The sequence below is a fragment of the Balaenoptera borealis genome (assembly GCF_965194805.1).
Source record: "Balaenoptera borealis genome assembly, chromosome: 1".
In the NCBI taxonomy this organism is placed as follows: domain Eukaryota; kingdom Metazoa; phylum Chordata; class Mammalia; order Artiodactyla; family Balaenopteridae; genus Balaenoptera; species Balaenoptera borealis.
This window is the reverse complement of record NC_138860.1, coordinates 178,267,650-178,288,740: the sequence shown is the minus strand read 5'-3', so window position 1 is coordinate 178,288,740 and position 21,091 is coordinate 178,267,650. Positions and strand designations below refer to the sequence as shown.

The 21,091-nt window shown below is 38.2% G+C and overlaps 1 protein-coding gene across 24 annotated transcripts in view; it reads right to left on the bottom strand.

Moving 5' to 3' along the window:
* Positions 1 to 2,902: 2,902 nt before the first annotated feature.
* Positions 2,903 to 21,091, bottom strand: part of EIF4G3 (eukaryotic translation initiation factor 4 gamma 3) — a 391,559-nt gene continuing 373,370 nt past the window's right edge. For all 24 annotated transcript variants that reach the window (XM_082372341.1, XM_082372360.1, XM_082372352.1 and 21 more), the window contains 4 exons: positions 20,695 to 20,841; positions 9,082 to 9,163; positions 5,342 to 5,488; positions 2,903 to 3,859 (listed from right to left, as the gene is read on the bottom strand). In XM_082372341.1, coding sequence (XP_082228467.1) covers positions 3,678 to 3,859; positions 5,342 to 5,488; positions 9,082 to 9,163; positions 20,695 to 20,841 — 558 coding nt within the window. In that variant the 3' untranslated portion in view covers positions 2,903 to 3,677. The remainder of the gene's footprint in view (positions 3,860 to 5,341; positions 5,489 to 9,081; positions 9,164 to 20,694; positions 20,842 to 21,091) is intronic.

Sequence of the window (21,091 nt, the reverse complement as noted above, 5' to 3'; positions counted from 1 at the left end):
ACAAAAAGATGTCAAAAACCCCAGAATGATAACTTGTTTGAAGAGTGGTCCTAGACCAGATAAAACTGTCTTTGGGTTAATTGTTGTAAATAATCTAGATTGTATTTTGAAATATATTAAAAAAGACAAAAACCAAATCAAAGATCTGTCCCACATCTTAGTGGGACAGTATGCTGATGTAGCAATGCAAACTTCTAGCTTTCTTTTTGTCTTTTTTCCATGAAAAATGTGACCTCCGTGTGAGTAAAGATTGTTTTGTTCACTGTTTTATTCCCTGCACTTAGAACACAGTAAATGCTCAGTAAATATTTGTTGAATGAACCAAGTTCATGATGCAGCCATGAACAGGCTTGCTGGTCTTTGTAAGAATCTAAAATGGGTTTATTTTGAAAATTGGCATCATGTTCTTTTTCTAGAAAGGGAAAAACTCTCATTTAAACTTATTGAGTAGCTATAAGTTAGCTGGTTTGAATACAGGCGTAAAGCACCTTAATCAGTGAACTAAACCTTAATTAATGAACCTCTTCCCAAAGTTCAAATGGGTGAAAGAGCTTTTGTAACAGCTTGAAGGAGTTGCAGCCATGTCACCTATTACTTTAAACCAAAAACAACCAAACCTTGCTTTCCAGTAAGAAAACTGTGAGGGAAACCCAAAAGGGAGGGGATATATGTGTATGTATGGCTGATCCATTTTGTTGTGTAGTAGAAGCTAACACAACATTGTAAAGCAACTATACGCCAATCAAAATTTAAAAATTAAAAAATAGGGCTTCCCTGGTGGCGCAGTGGTTGAGAATCTGCCTGCTAATGCAGGGGACACGGGTTCGAGCCCTGGTCTGGGAAGATCCCACATGCCGCGGAGCAACTAGGCCCGTGAGTCACAACTACTGAGCCTGCGCGTCTGGAGCCTGTGCTCCGCAACAAGAGAGGCCACGATAGTGAGAGGCCCGCGCACCGCGATGAAGAGTGGCCCCCGCTTGCCGCAGCTAGAGAAAGCCCGCGCACAGAAACGAAGACCCAACACAGCCAAATAAATAAATAAATAAATAAATAATAATAATTAAAGGTGCTAATAATTAAAAAAAAAAAAATAAATAAATAAAATAAAAAATAAAACACAAGAACAAAAAAGAAAACTGTGAACAGGGTAAGATTCATGACAGTGTTTTGCATTTCAGCTGGTATAAGTGTGGATCAATTATCCCACTTGGCTCATATTTTGCCATTAGGTAATCTTGCTAATCCCATCTAACGTTCTGTGCATAAAGCAACAAGTTATCCATAAATTACTTTGTAGTCTCCTCATCACACTTCACACTTATAGGTGAGATTTCAAACACTATTTCTGTTAACTGTACTATAGACGTTTATAGCTGAAGATTTTTTCAACCCTTGAATTATTTTCCCCCCAATATTATTCTCTTTCCTCCAATCCTTACACTTGTCCACATCTAAAATACCCATGAAGAGGCCATCACTACCACCTGAGGTTCCGTCCTGGCTAGACCCCTGCAAACAACAGCCACGGATTTCCAAGAGGCAGTCACCACCTTGCTTCTCCATCCCCACCCACCACCCTTCACACCTGTGAGTGAGTGCTGCCGACACCTAAAACTGCATCAGTCAGGAGATTCCTGGATCAGAATCCTCTGCACTTTTGATTCTGGCAGCTGTTAAAAACTCAATATAACACAGAATCAAGTTGCTTCTTCCAACTGAGGGTTCCCAGGCAGGGCCTGCAGCCGGACCCTGAAACTTTTCAGGCCCCATCTCTGATGACAGCTGCTGTCATACGCCTGTCACAAGACTTTCAGGACTTTGTTCTTCGAGAACAGCTTTCCACCCCTGTGCAGTGGGCTCAGTGGGCTCATGTAGTGAGATCCTGTATTGTGTTCAACTACATTCTGAAGAAGAACTTTTTATTGCTATGGAAAATTTTGTTCTTGTGCATCAAAAGTCTTGCCAAGTCTCTTAATGTGAATATTTCTTCAGAGATGGAAGCTAGAAGAACCCTTTGGTTATCCAGATACAAAATACAAGACTGCTTATTTGGGAGCAGCATGGCTTTCTTCATAATACATTTTGTAGGGTGATGGCCTACAAACAATTGAAATGGAAAGCCACCTGTAGAGACTACAACTTCATCAAAGAAGACAAAAAACAAAGCACAGCACAGCACTCCAATATCTGTCGGAGAAACAGAGGCCCAAACCACAGTTCATTTTATACTCACCAGAATGGCTTGAGTGAAGTTGAAGTTGGGGAAAAATGTGATTTTCACACATGGTATTGGTTTGGTTTTAGACCCACACCCACTTTTTAAAAAGTGTAATTTAGCTTTGGTTTCTTTCATTTTTTAGAAGACATCTTTGGGTTTCTTAAGCACTGGCAGCAATGATGATTTTAAAAATCAGTGGTAGTGGTAGTATCAAACTGAATTAGTGCCCCTAATCCAAATACATAGAGGGAACACGTGGTTATTTAAAATATTGCTGTTAGGTTTGTTCCTACCATGAATGCATTTCTAGTTGGTGTTGGAAAGAAGCATCCCCTGGACTTCAGAGAAGCTCTCCCACCCAAGCACAAGTGTCCTCCTTTACCCTCAAAGTAGCTTGCCTTTTCCAACTGCAGACACACAGGCAGGCAGGCAGGCAGGCAGACACACACACACACACACACACACACACACACACACACACTCTCTCTCTCTCTCTCACTCTCTCCCCTACTTCAGAAGTGATTTTGATTAGACAGCGAGAAGCCAGACAGCACCTCCCAGAGATGGGCGCACATGCAGCAGCTGTCAAAAGGAGAAGTCACTTTACTTTCTTTTAAACTTGCAATGTTTGTCTTTATTTTGTTCTTTATATTTTGAAAGTGAAAAGAAATAGTATTGAGTCAATTTCTTTTTGTTTTTTTAAATATTTGTTCTATGTATTTACAAGCCTTAAAGTTGCTCTAAAGATTTCAAAAGTATTAAGAGTACTTTTCCCAGGGTAGCACTTTTTTTTTAAACAATTCTTGGAGTTCTCTGGTCCACAGCATTTCCTTCTGTTCCAAGGTTATGTATGTTTTGATTACTATTTTGATTTTTTTATTTTCTGAAGCAAGCTGAGAGGCAGGCAGAAAGATCTGATGCCAAAAAAAAAATAAAAAAATCTTTCTTACCTTGTTCACCCCAAACCTTCTTAAATCTGGACTAAATACTATGCTTTAAAACAAACGTGAGGTGCATCTGAAGGGGAGGGAAATTTATTTCTCTGCTTTTCTATTATACAAGTTGTTTACAGAAACTGCAAATTAAAAAATTACACTGGCATTTGCAGTCCTTAAAATAAATTAAAAGTTCTCAACTTTTTTTTTTTTGCTAAACAGATGTGTTTTTTTTTAAAGTATGAGTCCTCGTTTAAAAAGAAAAGATTAAAACAGAAAATACTTTCTATAAATAATACATGTATTTTGGTTTTAGTGCTCCCGCCCTCAGGTTTGAAGTTTACTTTTTTCCAGTACCTTTTTCCTCCATGATCACCTTTCTTTCTCTTTCCCCTCTCCCACTCGTGCACACGTGGGGGTTTCTGCGAGAATTGGCCTTGCTGCACTGTGATTGGCGAAGACGTGACACTTTTTATAAAAATACTTAAATTGTTTCTTTTGTTTCATTTTGTGTATTTGAAGTTTTAGTTATCCTCAGACTCCTCTTCTGCTTCCCGCAGCCACGTGAAGAATGCTGTGACAGATTTCAGGGCCACACCCTTCCCATTCTGCTCTGCAGGGTCCTTGCTGCTTTCCCATTTGTAGAAGGCATCCTCAGAGATCACCTCCTCGTCATACAGGCAATCAAAAAACATCCGTAGCAAATCTGCAAGGAGGTGAAAATAAACCATCAGTTTTGGGGGCACTGTAGCTGTGAGAAGACTGTACTTCCAAGCAGTGAACGGATGCACGTGAACTCCCCAGGATAAGAGCATCCATGACACTTCATCACACTCCCTCTTGATAGCATAAGAGCAAAACCATTTGTCTAAAGAAGGGGAAAAGATTTAAGCAGTCTAAACTATTTCCTATTCCTATTATTTTGTTCAATTTGAACTATTTTCTGATATTGCTGAGCTGTTTGATATTATGTAGTTCTCAACCTAAACACTTAAAAATTAAATACAAGAATACTTTTTTTTTACTTTCTTCTTTATACATTTTGTTTGAAATTTTACAATAAAAATATACTATTTTTACAAATTTTGGGAGGAAAAGGCAGAATGTACTTTCCCCCCCTCTAATGTTGTTTTCAAAATGAAAAGAGTAATAATTCATATGAAAAAAATGGGTAAAAACGATCTCATCTGGATTTTATCCAGTGAAACGATAGTCGTTGTTTATTGTTTTCAATGCTCAGATGATCTGGGCAATTTTAATCCTCTGTTTTGCTCTCACAGTGGAAACTTAGCTTATATTGTTGTTCAAAAAAGAGACACTTATAGATAGAATGTCTCTTCAGTTACACCCTGAGGATTGTTTCAATCTTTTCCTTTATTTCCCAGAGGGATTTAACAGCACTAGCCAAGAAGGAAAACTCTGAAAAAGCTACAACCTAAGGAAATGCCAAAGAACTACTTCAGTGCTATCTCTAAAACAGCCAAATATTTACTATCCACTTTCACAAGTTTCAACTGAATTTTCAAGATTTAACACAATTCAGTTAATTTACCAGCATCACTAAGACTATGGTGTTCAGGTTACCTTATTTGTCTGGTTAGCCAGAATTAATCATAACTCGTAACTGAAAATTAGTCTAAACTGCCTTAATGTCTTTGTTGGGTATCTGAGGATTCTGAAGAGTATCATCCTCTTTCATTATTAAGACCTGTGTCAAAGAAGGTGAAAAACTGTACTGCACATATGCTAATGCCAAGGTGCCCTAGACCTGCATTGTCCAATAGGGTAGCCACTAACCACATGTGCCTATTTACATTTAAATTAAATGAAATTTATTTCCTCTGTCACAATAGCCACATTTAAGTGCTCAACGGACATATGTGGCTCATGGTTACCATACTGCATGACAGAGATACATTTCCATCATTGCAGAGAGTCTTATTAGCCAGACCTGCCCTAGAATGAGGATTAAATCTCTAATATAAACTAGTGTTCTTGTTATCATTTTCTCATAAAAGTCTAACACTTAAAAACGTTCAGGTCTATTAAAGTTATTGGTTATCTGAGTTTTTGTAACTAGTGATTCTTCTATTATCCACTCTTCAAGCCCATCCAACCATCTCTCATGTCTTGGCCTGGATCAATCTCACCCTCTGGTTGGGTTAATTGTAGCAAGAGGTAAACTTACTGGCAGGTTGATCAAGTTTTACTATTGATGCTTGTAGTGCATAAAGTGCTTGCAGTTCCTTCTCCGTATCTGAGTCCAGGTACTTGATTAAGATCGGCACTCTCTGCTTGATAACAGCAGTGTCTACTCGGAAGGTAGAACAGTCGGCTGGAGGTGATAGAAGAACTGAGCATTAACACACAGAGCCATTTTCAACTTTCTGAGTCGATAAGACACACAAGACTCTGCAAGGAAAGAGGAAGCAACGGGGTCCAAGGCAAAGATTTTGAAACCCAAAATTTTCTGAAATTCTTAATGGGATATTCTCCCTGAAACAAACAAACAAAAATACAGAGGTGGGGGATATATTTAGAGTGCGGGGTTCCCTCAAGAGCAGCACACTCAGTTCTTTATCTTTAATCGTAATGAAACAGGGACAGTGGTTTCATGACATTCTAAACTACAAAAGGAATTAGAAAGGAAATTAAAGTGACAGTTCATATAAAATCTTTTCACAAGGGTAAAAGAATTAAAACTGTTTTATTATTACTATCAGGATAAGGACTAACTGTGACAGTGGCAAACAACACATTTAATCTGAGCCTTCTGAGGAAAAGGCACAGTAAAAAAGGGGCTAAGAAAAGCATGCTCAGGGCCTGGAAGCATGCATGGTTTCTTGTTTTTGTTTTTAGCTTTATTGATCTTTGCTATTGTTTTCTTTGTTTCTATTTCATTTATTTCTGCTCTGATCGTTATGATTTCTTTCCTTCTACTAACTTTGGGTTTTGTTTGTTCTTCTTTCTCTAGTTCCTTTAGGTGTAAGGTTAGATGGTTTATTTGAGATTTTTCTTGTTTCTTGAGGTAGGATTGTATTGCTATAAACTTCCCTCTTAGAACTGCTTTTGCTGTATCCCGTAGGTTTTGGATCGTCGTGTTTTCGTTGTCATTTGTCTCTAGGTATTTTTTGATTTCCTCTTTGATTTCTTCAGTGATCTCTTGGTTATTTAGTAACGTATTGTTTAGCCTCCATGTGTTTGTGTTTTTTACGTTTTTTTCCTTGTAATTGACTTCTAATCTCATAGCACTGTGGTCGGAAAAGTTGCTTGATATGATTTCAATTTTCTTAAATTTACTGAGGCTTGATTTGTGACCCAAGATGTGATCTATCCTGGAGAATGTACCATGTGCACCTGAGAAGAAAGTGTAATCTGCTGTTTTCGGATGGAATCTCCTATAAATATCAATTAAATCTATCTGGTCTACTGTGTCGTTTAAAGCTTGTGTTGCCTTACTAATTTTCTGTCTGGATGATCTGTCCATTGGTTTAAGTGAGGTGTTAAAGTCCCCTGCTATTATTGTGTTACTGTTGATTTCCTCTTTTACAGCTGTAAGCAGTTGCCTTACGTATTGATCCCTTGAACATTATGTAGTGTCCTCGTCTCTTGTAACATTCTTTATTTTAAAGTCTATTTTATCTGCTATGAGTATTGCTACTCCAGCTTTCTTTTGATTTCCATTTGCATGGAATATCTTTTTCCATTCCCTCACTTTCAGTCTGTATGTGTCCCTAGGTCTGAAGTGGGTCTCTTGTAGACAGCATATAGATGGGTCTTGTTTTTGTATCCATTCAGCAAGCCTGTGTCTTTTGGTTGGAGCATTTAATCCATTCACATGTAAGGTAATTATGGATATGTATGTTCCTATGACCATCTTCTTAATTGTTTTGGGTTTGTTTATGTAGGTCCTTTTCTTCTCTTGTGTTTCCCACTTAGAGAAGTTCCTTTAGCATTTGTTGTAGAGCTGGTTTGGTGGTGCTGAATTCTCTTAGCTTTTGCTTGTCTGTGAAGCTTTTCATTACTCCATCAAATCTGAATGAGATCCTTGCTTGGTAGAGTAATCTTGGTTGTAGGTTCTTCCCTTTCATCACTTTACATATGTCCTGCCACTCCCTTCTGGCTTGTAGAGTTTCTGCTGAGAAATCAGTTGTTAACCTTATGGGAGTTCCTTTGTATGTTATTTGTCGTTTTTCCCTTGCTGCTTTCAATAATTTTTCTTTGTCTTTAATTTTTGCCAATTTGATTACTATGTGTCTCGGTGTGTTTCTCCTTGGGTTTATCCTGCCTGGGACTCTCTGCGCTTCCTGGACTTGGGTGGCTATTTCCTTTCCCATGTTAGGGAAGTTTTCGACTATACCCTCTTCACATATTTTCTCGGGTCCTTTCTCTCTCTCTTCTCCTTCTGGGACGCCTATAATGCGAATGTTGTTGCATTTAATGCTGTCCCAGAGATCTCTTAGGCTGTCTTCATTTCTTTTCATTCTTTTTTCTTTATTCTGTTCCGTGGCAGTGAATTCCACTGTTCTGTCTTCCAGATCTCTTATCCGTTCTTCTGCCTCAGTTATTGTGCTATTGATTCCTTCTAGTGTATTTTTCATTTCAGTTATTGTATTGTTCATCTCTGTTTGTTTGTTCTTTAATTCTTCTAGGTGTTTGTTCTTTAACTTTTCTAGGTCTTTGTTAAACATTTCTCGCATCTTCTCGATCTTTGCCTCCATTCTTTTTCCGAGGTCCTGGATCATCTTCACTATCATTATTCTGAATTCTTTTTCTGGAAGGTTGCCTATCTCCACTTCATTTAGTTGTTTTTCTGGGGTTTTATCTTGTTCCTTCAACTGGTACGTAGTCCTCTGCCTCTTCATTTTGTCTATCTTTCTGTGAATGTGGTTTTCGTTCCTCAGGCTGCAGAACTGTAGTTCTTCTTGCTTCTGCTGTCTGCCCTCTAGTGGATGAGACTATCTAAGAGGCTTGTGCAAGCTTAAGTATGCAGTTTTATTTCCTCTGTAAGTTAGCACTGGGACACAATCTTGTTTTTAAAAGCAGCTTCTATACTTTACAACTCTGATATTAAAACACCAAAGTCTTATGGTTCTATAGATACTGAAAATTATTTTAAAAATTTTAATGAAGACTTTCCACTTAGCCTGTTATTTTCCTTGGTAAAGAACATTGAAAAAACATTCATCTGAAAACACATTCATGTGACAGAAAATCTTAAACTCTGAAGCTATCTCTATAATGATAAAGACAGACCTGAAATTCTGAACAACTTTTGAGCTGACAGATTTTTTTTTTTTTTCTATTTCAGTGACAGAAATGTGGATTTCTATCTGAGACTAAGTGGATGATCTCATCAAGTACTGGTAAAAACTATATGCAGCTTGGAACATTTAGGTTTTCTACCAATCTGAATCCTATCCACCTATGTCTTATCATATAAAGTCAACATAAAGCAGGAGAAATAATTGGTATTTTCTTTCCTCATATATGTATTTACATATAATGGCTCTTCTGTTGAGATTAGTCCTTCATTGGTATTAAATAAGAATATTCAAACTGTTCTTTAGAACTCTTCAATGGAAGACAGGAGGCTTTGAATGTTGGAGGTGAAAAGTAAAGGAAAGGTCACATGTAGCAGAGTATAAAACAACCCAAGGAGCATGCACCAACTTCCTGTTGAACTGAGGAACACAAGGCACGCAGCAAATGCTCACATCTGGGCTCTCTGAAGGCAGTGCAGCTATTCATCCCCCTGCCCGAGACAGCCAGGCATTACAGAGAGACATGGTATCCATTTGGCACAGAAACTGAGCTTTACAGGGCAAGTTTGGAAGGCAATATAAACTCTGACCCATATCATCTCATCAGTAGTTGACATACGGGGGATTTCAGGTGTTAAGAGCTGCCTTCAGAAATATTACTTACCTATAATAGCTGCTTTACAAACGGCTGTCATTAAAGCTCTAAGGAATGTAGGTGAACTCATCTGGCTTTCATCTAGGTTAGCCTGAAATCAAAAGTAAATAGAATAGTTAAAGGTACCCTTGCACACCAGAGAAATTGTTTTCCCCTAAACCTGGCTTTGTCTGGCACTAAGGTCAGACGGGATCATGTTCAACTTTCTTGTAAATATTAGTCTCCTAATTCACCAGAAAATACTGGGGCTATCGCCAGTTCTGTCTGAAAATGCTCTCAGTAGCAGTATTTCATTTTCAGAGAGCTTACTACTCCCTATCCTTTGCTCATTCAGTTAAACAGTGCTGTGTACTATATACATTCAGAAATGTAACCATTTAAAAGCATTTTCCCTTCTCAATAAATAAGCCATATTAAGATGATCTATCCAAATCTATAAAGTTGAAAGAACAACTACACCACAACTACACAGTATTTTAAAGCCTACTTTGCTCAGTAGTGTGCAACTATGTTTAGATGTACTAACACTGCTTTCTCATCTTAATTTTAATGTGACTTGGAGGTTAATTTCAAGCATTACCTCAAACAAACCCTTCAGGTGGTGGTGAGAAAACTATTACGCTTTTCTAAGGATGGCAAAAAAATGTATTTAGAGATAAGGTAAATAGAGTAAATGGGCCCCCAATTTATTTTTTAGTTTCTCTTAAGATCTTATCTTTTTGTTATAAAACACTATACTAGTATGGACACCCAGGGGGGGAAAGCGGGGGGGTGGGATGAATTGGGAGACTGGGATTGATATATATGCACTGATATGTATAAAACAGATAACTAACAAGAACCTGCTGTATAAAAATAAAATAAATTAAAATTCAAAGAAAAAAAACCCACTATACTAAACCAGGTGACTAGCAAAAGGAAAAGACAAACAAAAGCAGCCATTTCCTAGGCAGGTATTTCAAATATTTTCCAGAGTTTATACTCCTTATGCCTGTGAACAGAATTAATGCTTATCTCAGCTTCTTTTAATAGCATAGCATAGTATTTTCTACTGAAAGAGTCAGCCTTAAAACGACTGGCTAGGAAAAAATTAAAGATGCCATTTTAGACGTACGTGTTAGAAAGCTAAGAATTTCAAAGATATTTAGAGATCAGTTTAATGTTTATGAATTTTAGAACTGACACAGACTAACCAGCAGCTCTCTCTTTGTTGAATACCTAACCTCGCACATCACCTGGGAGGAACTGGCGGATTCCTGAGAGCAGAATTAAGAGTGGTTAACAAGTCAGATGGCCAGCTCTGCGGGACACTGGCAGAGCTGAACACAGAGGGCCATGATACCTTTTGTTACCAATCTTTTCCCACAGGACAGAAACATGTGGTGGCACTGCTGACAGCTAAGGCTGAGGATAGGGTGGGGCAAGAACTATGCATAAAAGATTTCATGATGATTTATTTGTTATAGCCAGTTGCTGGTATACCTCTTTAAAAAAATATACAGGCTGAAGCCAAAGCTGGTCTAGCCCCAGAAATTACTTCTGCAAAGTCTGAACAATTATTTTTGAAGAATAAATGAGAGAATAAAAACACACCATTACTTTTTGGCCCAACAATACTTTATAAACATGTTGTAGAGCTATTTCAACTGAATATCATTTGAAATCCCCAAGGATTAGACTTCAAGCAGAGTCTGAGAAAAATAAACAAATTAGCTAAATGTGATTAGATAATAAATAACACTTCCAAACCATCTGACTGTTTCTTCTGTTTTAAAGAAACAAATTGCGTATTTCTTCTACCAAATAAAGCCAAATACTGTAATTCTAACATTCAAGAATAGAAAAGACACGAAGAAAAGTATCAAGAACACTAAAGATTAAGCAAAGATGTTAACAAAAATGCACAAGAACAATAAGGAAGATGGGTCTGCTAATTGGAATTGATAAGCGAAATCAGATTATTATATAGTACCAGTATCAGACACAGAGCAACAAACACCTTATATGTACTGTCAGCTCAGTGACCATCACGTTTTTGTCTTCTTGCTCCTTTTTTAAAAGTCACCTTTATTAGGTATAATTTACATTCAGTAAAATTTACCCTTCATCTTCTATTTAAGGAGAATAACTGTTAGTCTGGAGTAGGCAGAATAAATACTAATATTTAAAAAATAAAACCCAACATGGACGAAGAGGTAAAAACAGCATCATTTTGCAATACATGAGAAATAGAAGAAATAAAAGACCAAACTGCTGAAATCTATGAAAAATCATGGAGAAGGAGAATGATGTTAAGTATGCAAACATTGACCTGACTTCTAAAACATAAAAGAAGGTGTCTGATGTCAATAATATACCAGAAAGCCTGATGCTGATTCTATGCTAAAATCTATAACTATCATATGAATGGTTTAAAAGTCTTAGAGAGTAAAGAGATGGTTATGTTAAGAGGAATAAATACATACATGAAAAACAAGTCATGCTAAACTAACCTTCTTTCCTTTTCTGATACAATCAGTATATGGTAGCTCAGATGGATACACCCTTCACTTTTCTAGACTTTAGCAAGACATTTGACAAATTATCTAATAAGAGATATGCCCTTATGGACAAGATGAAAAGGTGAACTAGACAGAAGAATGATGTGAAATAATAAACAAGTTAATAGCTGAAATGTCCACAGGGGTGGGGTGACATTTGGTCCTAAAAAGTATGCTGCTTTGTCCTTGGTCCTACCCCATTCACACATTTTACCCGTAACTCGAATGAGGACAAAGTTGACATATTAATGAAATGCAAGGAGGATACAAAGTGAAAAAGATGGCAAGCAAAATTTATGAACAAGTCAGAATCTAAAATGTCCTGACAAGATTAAAAAAAAAAAACTGTCTAATTTAAGAAGATAAATGTAAACAGAATTAAATTATTAAGGGACTTCCCTGGTAGCACAGTGGATAAGCCTCCGTGCTCCCAATGCAGGGGGCCAGGGTTCGATCCCTGGTCAGGGAACTAGATCATACATGCATGCTGCAACTAAGAGTCTGCGTGCCACAACTAAGGAGCCGGCGAGCCGCAAATAAGGAGTCTGCCTGCCTGCTGCAACTAAGACCCAGTGCAACCAAATAAATAAATTAAATAAATAAATATTTAAAAAAAAGAAATAAATTTTTAAAACACCATTTTGGTTCAAAACCAAATGCATAAGTTCAGGATGGGAGAGATGACTAACCTGTAGAATATAAAAGAATGGGTACTACAAGACTGAAAGAGCAAGGAGACCTTCAAGATGGCGGAGGAGTAAGACGTGGAGATCACCTTCCTCCCCACAAATACATCAGAAATACATCTACATGTGGAACAACTCCTACAGAACACCTACTGAATGCTGGCAGAAGACCTCAGACTTCCCAAAAGGCAAGAAACTCCCCACGTACCTCGGTAGGGCAAAAGAAAAAAGAAAAAACAGAGACAAAAGAGTAGGGACAGGACCTGCACCTCTAGGAGGGAGCTGTGAAGACGGAAAAGTTTCCACACACTAGGAAGTCCCTTCACTGGTGGAGACGGGGGTAGGGGGGAGGCAGGGGGGAAGCTTCGGAGGCACAGAGGAGAGCACAACAACAGGGGTGCAGAAGGCAAAGCGGAGAGATTTCTGCACAGAGGATCGGTGCCAACCAGCTCTCACCAGCCCGAGAGGCTTGTCTGCTCACCCACCGGCTGGGACGGGTCGGGGCTGGGAGCTGAGGCTCGGGCTCTGGAGGTCAGATCCCAGGGACAGGACTGGGGTTGGCTGCGTGAACACAGCCTGAAGGGGGGGCTAGTGTGCCACAGCTAGCCGGGAAGGAGGCCGGGAAAGAGTCTGGACCTGTCTAAGAGGCAAGAGACCATTGTTTCAGGGTGCGCGAGGAGAGGGGATTCAAAGCACCGCCTAAACGAGCTCCAGAGATGGGCGCGAGCTGCGGCTATCAGCACAGACCCCAGAGATGGGCATGAGATGCTAAGGCTGCTGCTGCAGCCACCAAGAAGCCTGTGTACAAGCACAGGTTACTATCCTATCCACACCTCCCCTCCCAGAGCCTGTGCAGCCCGCCACTGGTCCTGTGATCCAGGGAAAACTTCCCCGGGAAAACACACTGTGCGCCTCAGGCTGTTGCAACCGCACACCAGCCTCTGCCACCACAGGCTCTCCCTGCATTCAGTACCCCTCCCTCCCGCTCGACCTGAGTGAGCCAGAGCCCCCTAATCAGCTGCTACTTTAACCTCATCCTGTCTGCGCGAAGAATGGACTCCCTCAGGAGACCTACACACAGAGGCGGGACCAGATCCAAAGCTGAACCCCCAGGAGCTGTGCGAACAAATGAGAGAAAGGGAAATCTCTCCCAGCAGCCTCAGGAGCAGCGGATTAAATCTCCACAATCAACTTGATGTACCGGCATCTGTGGAATACCTGAACAGACAACGAATCATCCCAAAATTGAAGCGGTGGACTTTGAGAGCAACTGTAGAATTGGGGTTTGCTTTCTGCATCTAATTTGTTCCTGGTTTTATGTTTATCTTAGTTTACTATTTAGAGTTTATTATCATTGGTAGATTTGTTTATTGATTTGGTTGCTCTCTTCTTCCTTTTTTTTTTTTAATATATATATAGATGTATATATTTTTTTCCTTTTTCTCTTTTTGTGAGTGCGTATGTGTATGCTTCTTTGTGTGATTTTATCTGGATAGCTTTGCTTTTACCATCTGTCTGAGGGTTCTGTCTGTCCGTTTTTATTCTATTTTTTAGTATAGTTTTTAGCGCTTGTTATCATTGGTGGATTTGTTTTTTGGTTTGGTTGCTCTCTTCTTTCTTTTCTTTTTTTATTACTTTTTAATTTTTAATAATTATTTTTTATTTTAATAACTTTATTTTATTTTATTTATTTATTTTTTTCTCCCGTTTCTTCTGAGCCGTGTGGCTGACAGGGTCTTGGTGCTCCGGCCAGGTGTCAGGCCTGTGCCTCTGAGGTGGGAGAGCCAAGTTCAGGACACTGGTCCACCAGAGACCTCCCGGCTCCACATAATATCAAATGGCGAAAGCTCTCCCAGAAATCTCCATCTCAACGCTGAGACCAAGGTTCCACTGAATGACCAGCAAGCTACAGTGCTGGACACCCTATGCCAAACAACTAGCAAGACAGGAACACAACCCCATCCAGTAGCAGATAGGCTGCCTAAAATCATAATAAAGTCACAAACACCCTAAAACACACCAGCGGACGTGGTCCTGCCCACCAGAAAGACAAGATCTAGCCTCATCCACCAGAACACAGGCACTAGTCCTCTCCACCAGGAAGCCTACACAACCCACTGAACCAACCTTAGCCACTGGGGGCAGACACCAAAAACAGCGGGAACCACAAACCTGCAGCCTGTGAAAAGGAGACCCCAAACACAGTAAGTTAAGCAAAATGAGAAGGCAGAGAAACAAACAGCAGATGAAGGAGCAAGGTAAAAACCCACCAGACTAAACAAATAAAAAGGAAATAGGAAGTCTACCTGAAAAAGAATTCAGAGCAATAATAGTAAAGATGATCCAAAATCTTGGAAACAGAATGGAGAAAATACAAGAAACGTTTAACAAGGACCTAGAAGAACTAAAGAGCAAACAAACAATGATGAACAACACAATAAATGAAACTAAAAATTCTCTAGAAGGAATCAATAGCAGAATAACTGAGGCAGAAGAACAGATAAGTGACCTGGAAGATAAAATAGTGGAAATACTACCGCAGAGCACAATAAAGAAAAAAGAATGAAAAGAATTGAGGACAGTCTCATTGACCTCTGGGACAACATTAAACGCACCAACATTCGAATTATAGGGGTCCCAGAAGAAGAAGAGAAAAAGAAAGGGACTGAGAAAATATTTGAAGAGATTATAGTTGAAAACTTCCCTAATACGGGAAAGGAAATAGTCAATCACGTCCAGGAAGCACAGAGAGTCCCATACAGGATAAATCTAAGGAGAAATATGCCAAGACACATATTAATCAAACTATCAAAAATTAAATACAAAGAAAAAATATTAAAAGCAGCAAGAGAAAAACAACAAATAACATACAAGGGAATCCCCATAAGGTTAGCAGCTGATCTTTCAGCAGAAACTCTGCAAGCCAGAAGGGAGTGGCAGGACATATGTAAAGTGATGAAAGGGAAGAACATACAACCAAGATTACTCTACCCAGCAAGGATCTCATTCAGACTCGATGGAGAAATTAAAACCTTTACAGACAAGCAACAACTAAGAGAATTCAGCACCACCAAACCAGCTCTACAACAAATGCTAAAGGAACTTCTCTAGGCAGGAAACACAAGAGAAGGAAAAGACCTACAATAACAAAATCAAAACAATTAAGAAAACGGTAATAGGAACATACGTATCGATAATTACCTTAAATGTAAACGGATTAAATGCTCCAACCAAAAGACACAGACTAGCTGAATGGATACAACAACAACACCCGTATATATGCTGTCTACAAGAGACCCACTTCAGACCTAGGGACACATACAGACTGAAAGTGAGGGGATGGAAAAAGATATTCCATGCAAATGGAAATCAAAAGAAAGCTGGAGTAGCAATACTCATATCAGATAAAATAGACTTTAAAACAAAGACTATTACAAGAGACAAAGAAGGACACTAAATAATGAACAAGGCATCAATCCAAGAAGATAAAACAATTGTAAATATTTATGCACCCAACTTAGGAGCACCTCAATACATAAGGCAAATGCTAACAACCATAAAAGGGGAAATCGATAGTAACACAATCATAGTAGGGGACTTTAACACCCCGCTTTCACCAATGGACAGATCATCCAAAATGAAAATAAATAAGGAAACACAAGCTTTAAATGATACATTAAACAAGATGGACTTAATTGATATTTGTAGGACATTCCATCCAAAACCAACAGAATACACTTTCTTCTCAAGTGCTCATGGAATGTTCTCCAGGATAGATCATATCTTGGGTCACAAATCAAGCCTTGGTAAATTTAAGAAAATTGAAATCGTATCAAGTACCTTTTCCAGCCACAACGCTATGAGACTAGATATCAACTGCAGGAAAAAAATCTGTAAAAAATACAAACACATGGAGGCTAAACAATACACTACTTAATAACCAAGAGATCACTGAAGAAATCAAAGAGGAAAACAAAAACTACCTAGAAACAAATGACAATGAAAACACGACGACCCAAAATCTATGGGATGCAGCAAAAGCAGTTCTAAGTGGGAAGTTTATAGCAATAAAATCCTACCTCAAGAAACGAGAAACATCTCAAATAAACAACCTAACCTTACACCTAAAGCAATCAGAGAAAGAAGAACAAAAAAACCCCAAAGTTAGCAGAAGGAAAGAAATCATAAAGATCAGAGCAGAAATAAATGAAAAAGAAATGAAGGAAACAATAGCAAAGATCAATAAAACTAAAAGCTGGTTCTTTGAGAAGATAAACAAAATTGATAAACCATTAGCCAGACTCATCAAGAAAAAAAGGGAGAAGACTCTAATCAATACAATTAGAAATGAAAAAGAAGTAACAACTGACACTACAGAAATACAAAGGTTCATGAGAGATTACTACAATCAACTATATGCCAATGAAATGGACAACCAGGAAGAAATGGACAAATTCTTAGAAAAGCACAACCTTCAGAGACTGCACCAGGAAGAAATAGAAAATATAAACAGACCAATCACAAGCACTGAAATTGAGACTGTGATTAAAAATCTTCCAACAAACAAAAGCCCAGGACCAGATGGCTTCACAGGCGAATTCTATCAAACATTTAGAGAAGAGCTAACACCTATCCTTCTCAAACCCTTCCAAAATATAGCAGAGGGAGGAACACTCCCCAACTCATTCTACGAGCCCACCATCACCCTGATACCAAAACCAGACAAAGATGTCACAAAGAAAGAAAACTACAGGCCAATATCAGTGATGAACATAGATGCAAAAATCCTCAACAAAATACTGGCAAACAGAATCCAACAGCACCTTAAAAGGATCATACACCATGATTAAGTGGGATTTATCCCAGGAATGCAAGAATTCTTCAATATACGCAAATCAATCAATGTGATAAACCGTATTTACAAACTGAAGGAGAAAAACCATATGATCATCTCAAGAGATGCAGAAAAAGCTTTCAACAAAATTCAACACCCATTTATGATAAAAACCCTCCAGAAAGTAGGCATAGAGGGAACCTACCTCAACATGATAAATGCCATATATGACAAACCCACATACAACACTGCTCTCAATGGTGAAAAACTGAAACCATTTCCACTAAAATCAGGAACAAGACAAGGTTGTCCACTCTCACCACTATTAAAATTCAACATAGTTTTGGAAGTTTTAGCCACAGCAATCAGAGAAGAAAAAGAAACAAAAGGAATCCAAATGGGAAAAGAAGAAGTAAAACTGTCACTGTTTGCAGATGACATGATACTATACATAGAGAATCCTAAAGATGCTCCCAGAAAACTACTAGAGCTAATCAACGAATCTGGTAAAGTAGCAGGATACAAAATTAATGCACAGAAATCTCTTGCATTCCTATACACTAATGATGAAAAATCTGAAAGAGAAATTAAGGAAACACTCCCATTTACCACTGCAACAAAAAGAATAAAATACCGAGGAATAAACCTACCTAAGGAGACAAAAGACCTGTATGCAGAAAACTATAAGACACTGATGAAAGAAATTAAAGATGATACCAACAGATGGAGAGATAGACCATGTTCTTGGATTGGAAGAATCAACACTGTGAAAATGACTATACTACCCAAAGCAATTTACAGATTCAATGGAATCTCTGTCAAACTACCAATGGCATTTTTCACAGAACTAGAACAAAGAATTTCACAATTTGTATGGAAACACGAAAGACCCCGAATAGCCAAAACAATCTTGAGAAAGAAAAACAGAGCTGGAGGAATCAGGCTCCCTGACTTCACACTATACTACAAAGCTACAGTAATCAAGACAGTATGGTACTGGCACAAAAACAGAAATATAGATCAATGGAACAGGATAGAAAGCCCAGAGATAAACCCACACACATATGGTCACCTTGTCTTTGATAAAGGAGGCAAGAATATACAATGGAGAAAAGACAGCCTCTTCAATAAGTGGTGCTGGGAAAACTGGACAGCTACATGTAAAAGAATGAAATTAAAACACTCCCTAACAACATACACAAAAATAAACTCAAAATGGATTAAAGACCTAAATGTAAGGCCACACACTATCAAACTCTTAGAGGAAAACACAGGCAGAACTCTCTATGACATAAATCTCAGCAAGATCCTTTTTGACCCACCTCCTAGAGAAATGGAAATTAAAAACAAAAATAAACAAATGGGACCTAATGAAACTTAAAAGCTTTTGCACAGCAAAGGAAACCATAAACAAGACAAAAAGACAACCCTCAGAATGGGAGAAAATATTTGCAAATGAAGCAACTGACAAAAGATTAACCTCCAAAATTTACAAGCAGCTCATGCAACTCAATATCAAAAAAACAAACAACCCAATCCAAAAATGGGCAGAAGACCTAAATACACATTTCTCCTTAGAAGATATACAGATCGCCAACAAACACATGAAAGAATGCTCAACATCGCTAATCATTAGAGAAATGCAAATCAAAACTGCAATGAAGTATCACCTCACACCAGTCAGAATGGCCATCATCAAAAAATCTAAAAACAATAAATGCTGGAGAGGGTGTGGAGAAAAGGGAACCCTCTTGCACTGTTGGTGGGAATGTAAATTGATACAGCCACTATGGAGAACAGTATGGAGGTTTCTTAAAAAACTAAAAATAGAACTACCATATGACCGAGGAATCCCACTACTGGGCATATACCCTGAGAAAACCATAATTCAAAAAGAGTCATGTACCACAATGTTCATTGCAGCTCTATTTACAATAGCCAGGACATGGAAGCAACCTAAGTGTCCATTGACAGATGAATGGCTAAAGAAGATGTGGCACATATATACAATGGAATATTACTCAGCCATAAAAGGAAACAAAATTGAGTTATTTGTAGTGAGGTGGATGGACCTAGAGTCTGTCATACAGACTGAAGTAAGACAGAAAGAGAAAAACAAATACCGTATGCTAACACATATATATGGAATCTTAAAAAAAAAAAAAGTTATGAAGAACCTAGAGGCAGGACAGGAATAAAGACGCGGATGTAGAGAATGGACCTGAGGACACGGGGAGGGGGAAGGGGAAGCTGGGACAAAGTGAGAGAGTGGCATGGACATATACAGACTCCCAAATGTAAAATAGCTAGCTAGTGGGAAGCAGCCGCATAGCACAGGGAGATCAGCTTGGTGCTTTGTGACCACTTAGAGGGGTGGGATAGGGAGGGTGGGAGGGAGATGCAAGAGGTAGGGGATATGGGGATATATGTATACGTACAGCTGATTCACTCTGTGATACAGCAGAAACTAACACAGCATTGTAAAGCAATTATACTCCAATAGAAATGTTAAAAAAAAAAAAAAAGACTGAAAGAGCAGTTTGAGCTCAGTGTAGTGAGCCTGCCAGAAGCACAGAGTTAAAAAAAAAAAATAAAAGCAAAAAGCACCACCTAACTCTGTACTGTTGGACCACACCTGGTGATCATGCTCAGTTTGCACATGTCACTTTGAGAGGAATGTTCAAAATCCAGGTTATGTTTGTATGAGAATAACCAGACAAGGGTCTGGATATCAAGATTTTAGGAAGGAATGAAAGAACCTAGAGGGGGAGATAGGGATATATCTTACTGACTAGTATAAATTACTTAAAAAAGATTCTGAATTAGGTGAGATGATAGATTATCATATAGACAGCAGGGAAAATAGGTAAAAAAACCAATTTATCAGAAGCTTCATTATTTCTCAGTGCCTGGAAATGAGTTGTTAAAAAAACAACAGCCCATTAGAAGGACTACAAAACAAGATATATACAAGAGGGAGAGAACTAGATTAGCCTTCAATGGCTTTCTTTCAACTTGGATTAGTATATGATCCCATGGAAATGTGCACAAATAAAACACATGTACATAAACAGAAGTTACTATTTAAAGGAATAAAGTAACAAATTAAAAACGGACATGATCAACAGACTCCATAACACAAGATAAATAAGATATAAAGTTTCCAGAAGGGAGCGTTGTTATGAAAATCTCAGTCAACACATTTAATAATAATTATATATTGCTTATTAATTTTATCCAGATTAGTATTTAAAACATGAGAACATTAAGAAAGAAATGCAAATTTTTGAATGGTAAAATGCAGGGTGTATCCAAAACTAATGAGAGGTCCAGAAAAATGGCTTATGTTCTGAATATTTTTACCTGACTTTATAAAAGACTACGAATCTTATAAAAATAGAAAAACAGGATTAGTTTCAAATACATAAACATGTAAGAATAAAAACTAACTTCATTAAAGTTAAAAACTCCCATTAAGTGCGAGGGTAAATATGTGAATGAAGGGGATCCCACAAGAATCTTTCTTGCAGAGATATCAGGGAAAGTGACATAGTCTTTATACCTCTACCCAGTCAAAGATCTGTTCATCATTTGCTTTGTCCTCAATAATGAGTTTCTCAAGTCGCTTATACAGCTCTTCGGCAGAGAGTTCTTTCTTTGAAAGTGCTTCAGAGGAACAGGAACCATCAGACTCTATAAAGTCCAACTTCTGTAACATACAGTGTTAAACGTTATTAACATAATTCAATATTATTATCACCCTGAGAGGAAAACAAAGTCATGGGCTATCTTTTCTATTGCACATGGAATCAAAATGATCAGCAGAAGCCATTCTATATTTATTGTTCTAAAAGATTCTCACTCCATTATCCTTCTGAATATTTCCCCATTTTTTAATACTGCATAGCCCTGCTTCTTCTTAAAAACAAAAGCTTACTTCTCCTCCAAATCATTCTGAG